Source organism: Solea solea, chromosome 11 (assembly GCF_958295425.1).
Source record: "Solea solea chromosome 11, fSolSol10.1, whole genome shotgun sequence".
Classification (NCBI taxonomy): domain Eukaryota; kingdom Metazoa; phylum Chordata; class Actinopteri; order Pleuronectiformes; family Soleidae; genus Solea; species Solea solea.
Window position 1 is genome coordinate 17,477,855 of NC_081144.1, and position 17,389 is coordinate 17,495,243.

At 42.0% G+C, this 17,389-nt stretch overlaps 1 protein-coding gene across 2 annotated transcripts in view; it reads left to right on the forward strand.

The window, feature by feature from the left end:
- The window catches only part of bsna (bassoon presynaptic cytomatrix protein a), an 86,968-nt gene that overhangs the window by 7,455 nt on the left and 62,124 nt on the right, over positions 1–17,389 (forward strand). For both annotated transcript variants that reach the window (XR_009241777.1, XM_058644035.1), the window contains exon 2: positions 14,634–16,163. Coding sequence is in view for 1 of the 2 variants with exons in the window: in XM_058644035.1 (XP_058500018.1) it covers positions 14,634–16,163 (1,530 nt within the window). In the remaining variant the exon portion in view is untranslated. The remainder of the gene's footprint in view (positions 1–14,633; positions 16,164–17,389) is intronic.

The window sequence follows — 17,389 nt, forward strand, 5'->3', positions numbered from 1 at the left end:
CGGAGCAGAAACCGTGCCAGCTGTATTACAGTTGAAGAACAGTAGTAGTTACTTTCTAGAAACACTGCCTCGAGTAAAACCGTAATGCTGATCAAACTGGGAATTTTTTTTTTATTAGTCTACTCATTACCAAGCTGCCAGTGAGAATTTAAAGTGATTGCGTGAATCCTGACATGCAATTAAGTTTCATAAAGTGCTGAAAGTAATCACTTCTCAAACTCAAACTTCCAGCATAACTGAATTGTACCACTGCAAATATCCTTACCCCCCCCCCCCCCTATTTTCCAGATTACCAAGAGCAAGTGGCTCTTTCTTTCTTCAGTCCATTTCTCAGTAACCCCCCCCCCCCCATTCATTGTAGCTTAATAATTCTTTCTTCCTACTTTGCCCTCCTCTCTCCTCCCTCCGTCTCTCCCGTCTCTCCTCCTCTGTGGTATGAGGATGCAGTCTGTTATGCTTGGCTGTCCTTGAGTGAGCGGCAAATCAAAAGCTCCAGCATTGGCATAAACCTCCACCAAGCAGTGGAAATCCTGTTTGAAAGCCTCCGGTTGCATCGGCAGCTCAGTGGAGACACACACACACACACACAGAGTGACATTTACATATGGATGCCCCCACACATTTATGGACAAATGTGCTTGAGACGAGAAATGTGTGCATTTATTTATGTAAATTCCCCTATGTAGGCACATTAACACCCTCGTATAGTATCAGCACATGAAAGAGTGCACGTACTACATACAATATGGACATTTATTTACATCTAACCAGATTTCCCCTGGGGATTAGTCAATGCACGTCACAACTGCACAGAAGTTAGGTTATGTGCGTAGATAAAAGTGATTTATTTAAAATGAGCAGCTCGCTGTCTGCTGCTTTCTGTCGAGGAAATGTCACGACGGTGCTCAGGTGTGGAATAACACACACACACAACGCAGTAAACAATAACATAAATGAAAATATTTTCATTTAGTTTATGTTCACATATCAGCGTCTGTCATAGATGTTTGCTAGAGACGCTTTCTGAATTGACATATTCTTTTCACAATAGTAGTGCTCCTTTTTTTCTTCTTACTAGACTCTTTCTGACTAAGAGTGATCCCGATGGGAATAACATCTCTAACCCTGTCTCTGTTACAACCCTCCTCTCTCCAATTAGTCACACAGAAGCAGTCTTTCTCCTCAGCTTTCCTCTGAGCTCTCTCTTTCATTTGCTGTCGTCTGATTTATCTTCCAGTTTTTCTTTCTATAGTCTTCCTCCCAATACGCCCTCTACTTTTCTCGGTCCTTGTCCTTAATAGTGTTTTTTTTTTTTTATACTTTGACAGACAACTATTGCCATCGAATATTATTTCTATGATTCATAGAAAGAAAATCAGCCCCAGAAAAGGTCACTGTAGTGTGTGTATATGCCTTAGATACCAGGTGACGCTTGTATGTTGCCATATAAGAATCTCTGTGGGCGTATTAGAGCTGCTGTGATGGCAACAGCATTATCAGCGTCACCAGGAGACGTGCACTGGACACACAAACACAGAAACGTATGGGAGGAGGCCATTCAGGCCACGGTTTTCACTGTCTGTTCCAACCCCCTACAAAGGAAATAACCAGACCAAACCAGACCATAACCAAAGTTATGACAGAATCATTAGCAAAACTTTATTTTCAGAAACTCAAAGTAGACTAACCACTTTTGTTTTTTTCCTCACAGCGCGCACTCGTAGCTGGCCAAGTGTTTTCTCCTGCTCCCAGGACTACCTTAACACACAATAACACATTTGTGTTTGTTCTTTTAATCATACAATTGTATTAGATTAGATTAGATTAGATTGTGGCATAGATTACCTAAAGAAACAAACATTAAAATAAATAAAATAAAATGAAATAAATAAAATAAATAAAATAAATAAAATAAAATAAAATAAAATAAAATAAAATAAAATAAAATAAAATAAAATAAAATGAGGTATGCAATTTACATCAACACTGTGTATTTAGATGTGTAGAGAAACTGAATACTGTTACAAAAGTAGCTTATGCTGCTAATTATCGCACAGAATTAGTGCACAGTATTGATTTACATTAGATTTCCACATAAACAACAGAAGGTATACGTACAATACCACACAATGGTTTTAGTGTTTATGCTCCTGCCATAACATAACAAGTGCAGAACAATACTCGACCAGATGCGCTTCATCAGAATTCGACTCACAGATTAAATTTTAAGCAGTGGTAGCATATGCTCAGCAGACAGCTGATCTCTACAACACATCGACATAAGGGTCAAATAACCGCGTCGCCATTTCCAACAAAACAATTGATTCAATCCTATCAACATTTCAGCAAATCAGTCATTTCATTGCACTTAATTCTTAGTTATCTGTGCTGAAGCTTTGGTGTTTACAGATGTACGGCTCTCTGTAATACTGCCAAATGATTAGATGTAATGCGCTGAAATTGCATCAATACTATCTACAGTGTTATTGTGTCACTCAGGCCTCATGCTGAGGCTGCTGTCGTTCTCTTTTCTGTTTCACTCAGCTTCATAATTAGTAATAATGAAAACCCACTGTCAGATCACAGGCTGGGAAGATTTTGTGATAACAGAAGCCAGCGCTGAACTCACAACTTGATCTGTTTCCTGCTGCAGCCTGTTGAATTGAAGCTAACACTCGTAGCACAGTGAGGTGGTTTTAAAAGAACGGCTGCCAAATGGCCAAGTAAGGCCACAGCAGGATGATTTGCTAATGTAGCCGAGCAAAGGCATCATAGTGATAGCTTCCCCTGCCAGTGTGCACATGCATGCGCATGGATCTGTCATGCCTCTATTACCTGGCACGGGTTACAGCAGAGTGACCCACTGAAATAGGAATAGAACCAGAAAACAAAACCAGAGTGTAGGGCTTTATGTGATACAATGACCCCCGTTCAGATCTGGCATTAACATCCTTCCTGAGTGATCCAGTGACATTCACCCAGATCACCCTACACACAAGTCTGAATGCTCCCAGTCATCACAAAAACCTCTTTTGGAGTCAGAAACATCATTTTATTTGAATACACAGTGTGAGTAAGCCAGATCCTATCTCATGTGGATACAGTATGCAATTTAATCCCCCCGTGTGATTCCACCATCAGGTGCGATCAGATCGTTGCGGATGGATGTTAATACTAGGTCTGAATGGGACTTTCATCACATTCTGTGTTTAGAACAGAAGAAATCTTCCCATGGTGGATATAAAAATGTCTATTATTCTTTATTATTGACTTGGTTGAATCCAAATTAGCACTGACAAAGCCCTGAAAACAGGACATTTTACACACTTGAGTGTTTCAGTCTTGATCTTATTGGATGTCTTTATAAGCACATGCTGCTCTGTTCAGACACAGACACGGAGTTTCTTTCTGCTCTCATATAGTGTTGTACCTCTTGTAGTTCCCTCCACACTCACCTTGCCGTTAATATACGGCCCTGTGTCTTCTTATCACCCCCCCCCCCCCATCCCTCCCTCTTTTTCCTCACCTCTTATCTTTCTGCCCTTTCTCTCTTTCCTTATCTGCCCACCTTTTCACTTGTGTTGTCAAAGGTATGCACCAAAAAATGGGGGAGGAATGGGAGTTATCTTTCCTCATGTATGGTGAAGTTACAGGACTATTCCACCTAAGTAGGTTGGGATGGGGGAGGAGAGGGAGAGGAAGGGGAGAGAACTGGAGGGATGAGGATTCTCTCTCTCCATCATATGCATAAACCATGAGAGAAGAGACTACAGCCAGCAGACAGAGAGAGAGACAGAGAGAGAGAGAGAGAGCGAGGCAAATATCACACACCTGGACAAACACATACTCTGCACATCTACGTGCGCACACACACACACAGGCGTGTCATTAGTGCAGTAGCGAGGAGAGGGGTTCAAGTGCAAGAATTCATAATGATTTGCTTTAAATGATTAATGTGTTTTGCTGCCTCTCACAGGTGCTGACAGATAGACAAGCAGACTGAACCTGCTCTAACTGTGACTGAGTGAAGAAAAACAAACGTTGAGATGAGACAGATGCGAGCGTTTAGCTTTACCTGGACCGATTCAAATTTGATAGATGTTGTGCTGCTCTGTAAGTCTTGAAGTTGACCTTTTTTTAGATGCCGCGAGTACATTAGACGACAGCATTTTAGCATCACATTTTGCTTTTTAACGTCACCAGTGATGAAATGGTGTGGTATTGGTATTGTCGTAGATGACATCCAATGTATTTCACCGTCTGTGTACCATTCTTTGTAATAGTCCGTTTGTAAAAAGGACAAACTTCAGCAAACTTCCTTCCCTTCCCTTCCCTTTATTTAACCTTAGGGACCGTTTGTGGTCATGTCTAAGAAAGAAATGTTGACTGTTGGCAAAATAACATGCAAAACAACAGGTCATCATTTATTAACAGCATGTAAAGGTCTTTGTCGCTTGAACCTAAACAAAGTTACCTGGAACGAGTGATGTTGCTGTTCTTCCTGGGAGGACAGCCTTGTCACTTCCACTTATTAACTGCGAGTCTCAACGGAAAGAAGTTGTTTAAGGACACAGTCTGCAGCTGTCACTGGCCTTTACACGCACACATATCTGTGCGTCAGTGCATGTCCGCACATTTCTCTGATCGTCGTTTCTCTGAAACAGACCCAAACACATGCCGACGACGCCGATGGGGAGAAAAAAAGAAGACAGGTGGGGGTGAGGGGGGTGGACAGCAGTGGCGGATGAAGAGACTGGCCGCAGGATGTTTTCGAGAAAGCTGGCTGGGTGCTGTCCCTGCACGATAAGGCTGTTTGAAGTGGAGGCGGTACAACTCATTCACACCTCATACCTCCACAAACTGGTCTGCACTGTCTGAGTTCCTTTGGGGACAGACGTATCAGTCTCTCTGTCTCTTGAAGACGACAGACACTCTTTTGGTGCAGTGTCATCGATATCATGTCTGCCTCAGGGGTTTTTTCAAGTCATTTAATGAATCTAATCAAAGAAGATATGAAAATGTTAAATCACTTAAAGCTGTTGAAATGTGTCAAACACACAGTATTTTATTTAATTTCTTTTCCTCCAGCTAACCTCTGTACAACTTGTCTTTGGGGACACGCATGCAGTAAACTCAAGCACGTTTACTCATGTCTGTTCTCCAGTTCCTGTTCAGAGAGACATGCAACATAGACTGGAGACATTTGGAGGATGAAGCAGCCACTCAGAATGAAACATTTTATTTGCAGGCGATGAGAGGAGATGAGAATTTTTAAGTTTTCCATGAAAAACTAAAGACTTTTAATCTAAATCTATCATGAAGGACGTCGCACTATCCCCTGCACTGATTCTCAAAACCTTGTTAGACCGAAAAGGAAACCTCAGTCAAAAAATGCACCAGGTGTGCATCCCTCCACACAAGAAGTGTATTTAGCTTGAATAAACAGTTGCCACGTTGAGATTCACTTAAGTCTTCTGTAGGTTTCTCTCTCTCTGCTGCATGTTTTTCAGTTCAAAAATAATTTTTAACTCGTCATTTCAGAGGGTATACGTCCTCTCTACTGCACCTTTACATACAGGCACTATGCGTTTTCCCTTATTATACATTATTTAATATGTATGTACAAAATGTACACACCTATATTTATAAGTAATTCATATCAAGACGCTATAAAAATAATTAGACACATGAAGACGTCATTTAGAGTTTCTGTGTTAGGAAATAATGTGATATTGTGACTGAGGCCATACTCCAGTGCTATAAAGAACTGCCATGACCACTAAAACATTAATCCGACTATAATCGCACAACTGAAAAAGCGCACTACTTGTTTCATGGCATAGAAATGGACCAAAAGAAACACTGAAGTGTGGTTGGAATCACCAGATAGAGCTTGTTTTAACGTATTACACAGTTCCTGTATGCAAATTCACATGGAGTTATTTTCTCCTTACTGTGGGGGATGCATCACAAATCAATCAGGAAACATGACTTTTTTGTTTATCATCTCATAAAAAAATGCATCCATGCAGCTTCTTTCTTGTTTATCTCAGTCCTCTTGTTTCTTTTGACAGCCCCCCCCCCCCCCCTTCATTTAATTCCCTCTAACCTGCCTCCATTCTTTTCTTATTCAACATCTTCCTCAGTTCACTCTTCCCATTTGTGTGTCCATCTTCCAAGTGTTGTATGAGGTCTTACTTTCCTGCATCCATCCATTACAATACCCAGTGGTATTGTTGTTGTTGTTGTTGACTCAAATCTACTATTGATCTAACAGCACAGCCCAGATCTTTAATCACAAGTGTGCATATATGTGTGCGTACACTGTCTGTCTGTCTGTCCGTCCATTTATCCACCATCAACCCACATATGCACAGGTTTTGTGCTTTTGTCTCACAGAGTTCACACCGAGGCTGTGATCATGCTGGATGAGACTCAGAGTGCTGAGGCAGATTTTAATTAAACAACTTGCATTATAGCCTGATAGTGGTCAATACAATCGACCAGGCCGAGTTTTTCAGCGAGGGGAGGCAACAGATGAAAGGATGAATGACACAGTTGGTGTGTGAGTGTGTGTGTGTGTAGATTTAGAAGTGAGAGGTGAGTGTGTTTTATGATTTTCTCCTCCTGGCTTGCTGATGTAATCAAGCTGAGATATAGGCCATTTTGTGTGTCTGTGTGTGTGCGTGTGTGTGTGTGTGCTTGTGAGCAGTCCATTCGTCAGGACGAGCAGAGAATTAACTGTCAGCTGCAGAGCTATACGGTCTTCAATGAGTGAAGAGCCTCTTCTTTTTCTTCAGATGTTACATTTCGAGGTTTGTGTTTTTTGTTTTTCAGACGTTATATTGTGCAGGAGTTTTTGTAAACTCTGACTCTGTGGGCCTCCCCTTACAGAGCTCTGCAATCCAGTCTGGTCCAAATTTATTTCACCGAAGTGCCGTACATCGCAAAACAACATGCAATAGACAGGATATGAAACGATGTAAATTTAAAAAACAACAACAACAAAAAAAAGCAATAAAAACAGAATATAAAACCAATAAAACACACAGTAAAAGATCAATACAAATATAACACACTAGAACTGCCAACTCTTATACATAGTCAGGGGACACCAAGCAGAATAAGAGGAGTTTTTAGTCCAGATTTAATAACTGTCAGTGTGGGAGCAAGTTTACTGTTTTTTTGTTGCAGACCTCAGTGATTGTGACAGTGAATATGCATGTCAAAGGTCACTGAGGTAAGTAAAATGCAGAATTTTAAAATGAATTCTAAAATAGAGTGGGAGCCAGTGCAGAGATGCTAACACCCAGTCTGGTGGAGATGAAAGCGTGAATGACCCGATCACAAACTTTAAAAAGAAAGGGAGAGCTTGACCTTTACTAAGAGCTGCAATTGAACAAAGCTGGAGTTCACTCTTTTCCATGGACACTCCTTGAGCTTGATTTAGGCCACACAGGCTATGGCAAAGGCTCTGCATCAGTTTTGTGCAAAATACATCACGAACAAACCTTTGCGGTCAACTGTGCTTGTGACATGTGAGGCGTTGTACTTGTGTGCTGATGTCATGCGTGCACTAACAGTAAAACAGGAGGCGCTCATAAATGTTGGAACATGGCTGAAACAACTGCAACATGCTGACGCCGAATTCAGCACAATAGAGGTATATATATAGGCAACAAATATATATATATATATATATATATATACATATATATATAGATATATCTATATCTATATATGTACATATATACATATATATGTACATATACACAATTTTCTGCAGAAGTCTATTAGTCTCTTATGTAGTGAAATCCACATAATATTTTTTTTCAAATAACAACCTGGTTCCTAATTTTAAAAGAAATGCTTGAGTTTAGCTAAGATTAGATTCAAGTGTGGCTTAATTAAGGTCAAGGTCAAGGTTAAGCATTAGGTGATTAAGGTTATGAAGACACTTTGTTTTCGGCTGTCCAAATTAATGGAAGTGAATGTAGTGCCCTAAGAAGAATTCCTGTGTGAATCTGCATGTGTGTGTGTGTGTGTTCATAATTAGCTGTAGCATCTTCATCATGGGAATATTTCCTGGAACGCCCTCTCTCTGTGTGGAATATTGATCAGTACATTAGTCTGCTGCTATGAGTGTGAGCCGCCAGACACACCGTTAACTCACTCACTCACTGCAGTCACTCTGCATAAGAGCCTCCACTCAGTGACTAAAAGTAAATGATAAATGCAGCACATGCAATGAACACAGCTAATTACAGCTACATCCCATGTACTTCACCCTTCACATACACAGCACAGATAATGATCTGTCACTAAAATTTATATTGCTACTGTTTTGGATCTCCTCATGTACATGTCCTGTACTGTCCTCAATACAGTCTTCTTGTTTTGATTCTTTGCACATAGTGCTATACATGCATACATTTCCATTTGACACTGATTGATCTGTGAACTGCTCCGAGCAATCGTGACTATGTTTGTATGCAAACAGCATCAGAAGGACGGAGAGTCTCCTCGATGAATGTTTAGGCCAAAAAAACTACAAACGGTACCTTTACCTTTACTACATAAAGAAATCTGGCCAGTGTGAACACAATGTCAGGCTCTGGTCAACCATTTATTACAGCACCTATGATCTTACGAGTCAATCCTCTCTCACAAAAATTGCATTCTCAAACATTTGACCACATTCTTACGTTGTTAGAATTAAACATGTTTCAAGTATTTAAGGCAGAATGATTTAAATTGTGTCTGGGATGGTGTGTGACAAAGCGAGATGTGAGACATGCGCCAGTTCGAGTAAAACATTAAAAGACTTATTGTGGCTTATTACATCGCGCTTTGATATAGACTATATTCATTTGCATAATTGCTTATTTTACATTCATTTTTTAAAGCTGCTCTTTTTCATCTTTCCATCATGTACTGGATACAGAAGCACTTTGAAACAAAAAAAAAATGCCTGTGAATTGAACACGACTCAGCCTCAAAAGTTCCTGTCCTCTCTTGTCTTGCTCTGGTAATCTCTATCCCACTACATTCAAGTTACCTCCACCCTTGAGCTGCATTTCTCCCTCCCTCCCTCCCTCCCTCCTTCCTTCTCTCCCTCTTCAGCGTATGCGTTGAAGTGCTGCAGGCCGCGTTGATGGACAGCTCTATTAAAAGCGGTGTGCATGTCCCTATGAGAGGCCGTGTACTGCACCACATGTCATTATTTGTGTGTTTATATACGTGTATGGAGTGTACATGTGTGTATGTGAATGTGCGTGCAGCCTCTTTTCACGACGGCTGATGTGAGCCGCTCAGACCGGACCACAACACCAGACCAGACCAGACCAGACCAGACCAGACCAGACCACAAAAAGATTCTAATGCTGACGACAGGCGTTCTCTTACACGACATCACATCACATGTGACATTTTCAGCCACTCTGAGCCAATTACAGCTCATGGCAGGTTGATTCCAGCTCACTTTCATGTTACATGAAAGACCTACCACTGTTTCTCGAGAGTGTGCGTAATTGTGCAGTAAAAATATAATCGACTGTACCTCCTGCGGTGCTGTTTCACCCCACAGTTTTATGAAAGAAATCAGCTTCACTTTGTTTAGGCTTTTCATTTTTTTTGCCAATCCAGGTTTTAACCAAATTGGGTTTGAAAGTCTGGACAGCAAAACCAGCCACACGCCTCTCAGCCTGAATGCCTTGGCTGTTCAAATCGGATTTTAAATAGTCTTTTGCGTCACTTCTAACACAAAACACACAACTTCAGGAACTTTGTTCCTGCATCAGTGTTTAAAAGATGGGGCACAAACATAACCAAGATATCTACCCGTGCAGATAGGTAATTTGATATACTTTAACGAAGAGGACATGTTGTACTGATACTTATAAATAAATTTGTCTTTGTTGTGATGGGATAGAATAATTATTGTCAACGGTTAGGGAAAGGGACAGTCTGGCAGACTGCAGAAGGAAAAACATCATGTTGTTTTAAGTTAAAAGCCATTGATGATTTTCCAATTAGAATTCAATGTGGAACGAGGGAGTGAGTGAGTGAGTGAGTGGGTGGGTGGGTGAGGATTTCTGTCATTTGTATAATATAGCAGAACACTGTTGACAAAGTAAGGTACAAAAAAAAAAATGGATTGAAGCCTGTATTTGTTCTTGGGCATAACTGAGACAAATCTTGAGTGTACAGTAAAAGCAGTATATTATAATAAATGTACAGAAACCTTGCCTGCAGCTTTAAGAACACCACAGAGATCAATTTGCTGCACTAATTTTATGAGACTGGAGCCTCTTTGCGCCATGGTCAATTGAAAGGAGAAACCACACTAGGATTGTCTTCGCGTCTGAGGTGTCATTAAATGAATCTGCTGAGGTGCCCCTGGATAAGGCATTAATCATCCAAACGCTCCAGTGGAGCTGCCAGCGGCACACGACTGGTTATGCCTGGTTGCACAATTTCAATTTCTGGGTTATATGTGACTGTGCAACGTCACGGCAAAGACGAATGTTGCCAGAAACCATTTCCGAATATGGAGTCATTGTCAAAACTGAAACGAGAACTAAGAGCGTGAGTGGAAAGTAGTTTGAAGTTTGTCGTTTTATTTTCAGTGAAACCAAGAGGTGAAATGTCTGCTGGTGTCGTGAATCGCACCTCGAGGTTTCTCCATGAAACAGCATTAACACCTGCTCCGTGTTTGGAGATGTGTTATGTGAATACTTCAGCAGCTGGTCACAATGTGAGTGTGGTTTTGTGTGTCTGTGTGTGTGTGTGTGCGCGCGTGTCAATGTCACACTCGGTGTGTGGCAGGCAGTCGCAGAATAGAGCTTCTATCATGACAAAATGGTGGCAAATTGATGACATGTTTGATCCGTGTGGAAGTGAACTCTGCTCTGTGGAACTTCCACTCGCTTATAGCTACTCCATAAGTGAAGCCGAATGAAGTTGACTAATTATCATAAATTATAACGGATATAAAGATATTGTAGCTGGCACACAGTGTAATTCATTTATTTGTGTCACTCTCCACTTTGTTTATCTGTAGGACAGACCAAGTGCGCTGTGCTTCATATTAATCCAGTTGCTACTGAGTCAATGTGTTTTGGATCATACTACGCCATTCCATTGAATTACTGTTCCCACAAGCACTAGTGGGGAATCATTTTATTGAATGACATGTGTCCAGCCATGCTTTCATCTTGCTGGTGTGCGGAGGTGTCAAACTGGCGGCCCGCGGGCCACATGTGGCCCCAAATCAATTGCATGCAGCCCACACTTAATATCATGTCATGATGAAAACAGGAGTGTGGCTGAGGCACAGCTGCAACGAAGATAATACTAAATACACTGTATTTGCTAGTGATGCTTTTTGTTATCATAATAATGACACACGGTTGTAATTGCCACATTATTAACATTACATTCATGTTGATTCATTTGCATCATAAATGTGTTTTTATTGGGACATATACATCGTTCCACATCAAGACAAGCACTTTTATTTTGAATTGTTTTGAAATATCATGAATATGGAATATAATGTTATAATTTTAAACTGGATAATTGACCACTCGCTACAGAACAGTTGAGAATGTTGAGTTTTGAGCAATTTGATTTAATGCCTTAATACGTTTGGATTGACGTGTATTTTAAATGTTTGGTTTAAGTCAGGCTAATGCAACGAGTGTGTGGAAGGCATTTTGTAAAAAGTAAAATCGTAATAGGTTAAATTTCAGTGTCATTCATTGATTTATTCATTGATTTATTTATTGTTCAGAAAGATGTTAGCATGGTTTCACAAGTTTGCAAAAATGCTAATGCTACAAACAAAAGAAACACATTTAGTGCTTTACTATTTTTTCATGAATACTATTATAGTAATTCCATTCATCATATAAGTACATTTATGTGTCCATTTCCCTTTAAGTGTGTGAACTGAGAAGTTTGAAAACACAAAAACAGGCAGGAATATTTATCAGTACCTTCCCTCCTGTTGAAGTGTGGAGAGTCAAACGTTTGCTCATGGCTTATTTTCTTCCTCTCAAAACAGACATCTATTTATATTTGTATTAAATTGACTGAGTGTGGCCCACACATCGAGATTCCACACACAGGGGCAAATATGGGCTACAACTTGAGGCGATGCCTGTACTGAGACATGAGACACCTATTGCAGATGTCCTATGACAGGCTTATCAATCTGTGTCAGAGCAGAGGTTTCCACATTAATATCAGCACTCTTAATTTGACTGCGAGGCGGTTTTTGGAGGGTCAAGTGATGGCTACTACGCTGACAATGTTTGATTTTTTTTTTCTTGTCTGTGTTTTGTCTTCGGCAGCAGGCTGGTAATTTATGATGGAAGACAGAGACATTGTGTCCTCGCTGACCTCCATGTGCAAACCTGTTGTAGATTTGTTCATCTACTCTGTGTCCTGTTATATCTGTCTGCATTTAGGGGTCACTTTACCTATAAAAACAACAACTATGCAGAAGGTTTTGTTTGTATAGGGGTAAATCCATGACTCTTCATCCCTCACCATACCTTCCTCACGTGGGAGCAACATCACATGAAAGGATCCGTTGGTTTTAACCACAGTGAAACAGATGTGGCTATTCTGTGTTTGCTGTGTTGTTGATTAAGCTTGACATGATGAGAGCAGAGGAGCTGCCTGGATTTAAAAAAAACCCCCAAACTGCTGACTCCTTCACCACTGTGCTTTGCTCCCTCTCCATTTTCTCTCCGCTCTTTACCATCCCTCCATCTTTCACTTTATCCCTCATTTGTATACGCTTCTCTCCTGATGCTGGCTTCAGGGGTGGGGCAGACAGGGACTCATTAAAATCAGACCCCCCATTCTTTCTCCCTACGCCGCTCCCCATCTCCCTCTTGCCATCCTCATCAGATGTAATTATGGCTGCCCAACATGGGAGGAGCCTGGACAGCAAAATTATACTTTCGATATCTTTCCACTTCAGCCATTCAGGGAACAAGACCTACATGTTCAACCTGATTAGAGAACGAGCAGAGAAATTAGTGTAAAAATGGGGTGTTTGGGGGGGGGGGGGGGGGGAGTAGCAGAAGCCGAAGAGAGAGAGCTACAAAGGGAATATGTTAAGGAGGAAATGAATATGTGAGGGCGCAGCAGTGGGTTTAGCCTCTGAGTTAACAACATGGGATCAGTGATGCTGTCAAGCTAGAAAATGCCAGACAGAAAAAGCTCAGTATTTGCTTCTTTTTTCCCCTGTGCTTCCACATCCCCTCAGTTCAAGGAGTAAACTTGTCTCATAACAGGGTGGGGGGGGGTGATTAGTTGATAGCAGACGGGGGGTGATACAGTACTGCTGTGCATTGCATTGTGGGTAAGGAGGAGATGGGAGGAACCCTTGAAACGTGCAGAGATTTACTATCTTTGCTCTGGCTTCAGGGGAGCTAAAATAGCACTGTTAATGGCAGCTGGGTTGCAGTGGTGCATGCAAAGCTTCGGAAGGACAGACAGGATGAGAGCAGGCTGACACAGCTTGGAGAGGAGCTGTGTGTTTTAAGCAGTCGGGAGAAATTAGAGAGCCAAGCCAAGGTCCGGACACGAGGGAGTATCAGCTCTCATCTGAAGAAGAAGAAGAAGAAGAAGGAGAAGAGAAGGAACGAGGAAGACAGGAGAAGAGGAATAGGAGGAGGGGTGATGTTTCATGTTTATTTGTAGATGGCGAAGGCTGCTGTCGCTTCATTCCGTTCGACAATGTATCCTATGTGTTTTTTGTGTGTCTTGATTGTGCTTGCACTTGATTTCTGAGTGTATACCTGTGCGCTGCGTAATGTATGAGTGTCTGTGAGAGATGTAATGCTTTTCACTCAGGTTGTGGTTTCAGCTCGGCAATCACTCAGTGCTGCAGTCAATTTGTGGTTGATTTATTTCTCTCTCTCTCTATCTATCTCTCTATTTCTGGTTGATTACAACTATTTCTCTGCACTTGTGTTTCTCACAGCAAGAAAATGTGACCATATTTGATGTTTAACCATCCAAATGCATTTACTTTCATGCATAATGTCCAGCTTTGAAGTTAGATAAATGAAGAGAAAGTTCTTGTGGTTTTTATGATTAGAGTTACTGGACTAAACTGTCTGAGTCATCAGTGACACTTAAAGTAATCAATAGCAATCAGCTTTGAAAGAGAAACTCAATGGCCTATGGGCAAGATAGATAGACAATATTAATAATTAGCTCTGTCTTTACAGAGATGAATTGTGTTTTTTACATTTCATCTTTTGCTTACTTTTTTTTTTTTTTACTTGTCTGCCTCTGATTTTCCTCTGTGTTATGCTCATCTGTCATTGTTTAGACTTTTCTGACATTAATCAACAAACCTTGCTCTGCAAAGCACTGTTTTATATTTGGTATAAAGTGTGTAAGTGTAGAACCATATTTGAATTCCAATGGGGTTTGCAAATATTGCTAAGATGTAGAGAAATATAGAGGGATATTTCCATGTAATAAACTGGAACAGTTTCTAAGTCTTGGGTTTAAAATATTTTATGCAGACAAAATAAAACGGCTTTCTCTGAGTAAGTGTATATTCAGATATAATAACATCAAACCTGTCTGTTCTCTGTCTGCAGGTCCAGGAGTGGTTGTGTCTGAACTGTCAGATGCAAAGAGCTCTTGGCATTGATATGACCACGCCTCGCTCTAAGAGCCAACAGCAGATTCACTCTCCCTCCCACCAGGCCAAACCCATCGTCCAGCCGCAGCAGCCCACACTTCAGCCAACGCAGTCGGCAGCAGCAGCAGCACAGCCAAAACCTCTAGTACAGAGTCAGTCCACCCAGCGTCAGCAGCAGCGGCAGCCGTCGTCTCAGCCCTACAGCCAGACACAGGCCTATTCCCAGGCCCAGCCATACTCTCAGTCCCAGCAGTATCCCCAATCTCAGTCTCAGACCTACCCATCATCCCAGCCAGGACTGCAGACTCAGCCTCAGGCCTCCCCAGGCTTACAGAGACACCCAGGCCCTGGCGGCCCCCAGACACAGATAGGGCCCTCTCAGCAGGGCATGAGGTCTGACCCACTACCCCACAGGGGTCCTGGAGCAACAGGATCTGGTCCCAAAGGAGGCCCCAGTCAGCCTGGAGGTCCACGGATTCCCCACCCTGGGGCTGTTCCCCTTCCTGGTCTGGCCAAAGCGCCCTCTCAGCCCGATTTGGGTCGGGGTTCCCCAATGCACCAGCCAATGGCTCGGCACCATGACCATACCAGAAGTGCCGGCTCCTCGCCAGCCCACAGACCTCAGAGTCAAGGGCCACCTCCTGCCCAGGATGGCCTGACCAAACTCTTTGGCTTCGGAGCATCGCTGCTCAATCAGGCTAGTACACTAATCAGTGTTGACCCTCTGCCCACTGCCTCCACCCAGCCAAGCCCTGCACGAGGGAAGGTGGTGTTCAGCAATGCAACTACTGACATCAGGCAGCAGCCTCAACAAGGAACCGCTGCACCCAAACCATTTGGCATGGGTGGCCCTCATGCTCCAACTCAAATGGGAGGCCCTCATGCTCCCACACAAATGGGAGGCCCTCATGCTCCAACTCAAATGGGAGGCCCTCATGCTCCAACTCAAATGGGAGGCCCTCATGGTCCAACTCAAATGGGAGGCCCTCATGCTCCAACTCAAATGGGAGGCCCTCATGCTCCAACTCAAATGGGAGGCCCTCATGGTCCAACTCAAATGGGAGGCCCTCATGGTCCAACTCAAATGGGAGGCCCTCATGCTCCCACACAAATGGGAGGTCCCCAAATGGGCGGGCTTCATGCTCCAACTCAGAAGCAGCAACATCAGAACATTCCCCATCAACAAGGTATGATGCAACAGCAGTTACCTGTCCATCATCAAAAAGGGCAGCAAGGACATCCTCAACCCCACGGACAACAACAGCAGCAAACACCTGCTCATCTGCAGAAAGTGACACAGAGGCAGGAGCCTGTGGCAGCCCCTGTACCCGCTCCAGAACCTGTGAAGCCTAAAGTGAACTGCCCGCTTTGCAAAACGGAGCTGAACATCAACAGCCCTGACCCACCCAACTACAACACCTGTACGCAGTGTCAAAGCCAAGTGTGTAACCTGTGTGGCTTCAACCCCACGCCACATCTGGTCGAGGTAAGAGCACTGTTACCTATACAATACACACAAAGCAGTGTACACATATGCATGTGTTTAAGACATACTGTACAATGACTGCTTGTTGTAGTTAAGAACAGACACATTCTGAGTCATCTCCTTCCAGACAATCGATACCCTTCAACCCAAACAGAAAATGCTATTCATTCCACTGTTGAACTTCTTTATTGCGTGGATGCAGTTAGGCCAGGACCTCTCATCTTTGTCTTCCCTTTTGAGAAATCCTCTCTTTTGTCCATTCTAACTCATTTATCATCGTCGGTGTTTCGAAGCCGATATGTAATTTCAGACTTTAGACTGTCTGAATTCGTTTTTCCCTTTTTTTACACACTCTCTATTTCTGTGCTCGAAGCCCTTTTGGTTTTTGCGCTATTGATTTCCATCTAACTACCTCTCTGTCTTCCTAAATATCTCCATCTCTCTCCATCCATTTACATTTTTATTCATTATTTATTTATTTATTAAGTTCTCAATACTTTCTCTGGCCTCCTCTATTACTCTCTTCAATCCTCAACTTCCCATGTTCTGCAGGTCTGTGGGCACAGTGCAGTATAGATGAAGTGATGTACATGCATGCACCTTGAAAGTGAACTGAGCTGGGTCTCATGCCAATCATTTCCCACGTTATTAGTATTTTAATCAAAATTCATTCTTTTCTTGGTTTGACTTAAACTTCACAACAAAAAAATAATTCAAGCCTCCCTCTCAAAGGCCTGTATACAGTATGATGTCTCATTTTCTTTTAGTGTAAGTAATGCAATATCATTGCCTCTTTGCCGTCACTTTGAGCCATTAATTCCAAAGAGCGTGTCACAGGACAATTTCCAAAGAAGAGATTGGTATTCTGCTACTGCTAATTAGTGCAAACATATTGAAGAAATGCTCGGTAACAACATGCAGGTTTTCACTTGATTTTGGTAAATGCACAATGACCATGCAACAGCTGTGGCTTCTAAGCGATGGGTGGTATCTATAAAGGCATTTTTAGAAATACAAAGGTAAATTCTGGTATATTTTTAAACCATGGCCACGTGTTGATAATGTATTTCTGTGCAATTAATATAATGTTTGTAAATGGTCCAGGAGATGACCTCCATCATGGCAAGGCAGCAGTGGTTCTTAACAGGCGACTGAGTTCATAAAATATGAAAATAACAAATTACAAAAAAAAGATTTTCTTCTTCGCAGTTAGTCACACTTTTAAA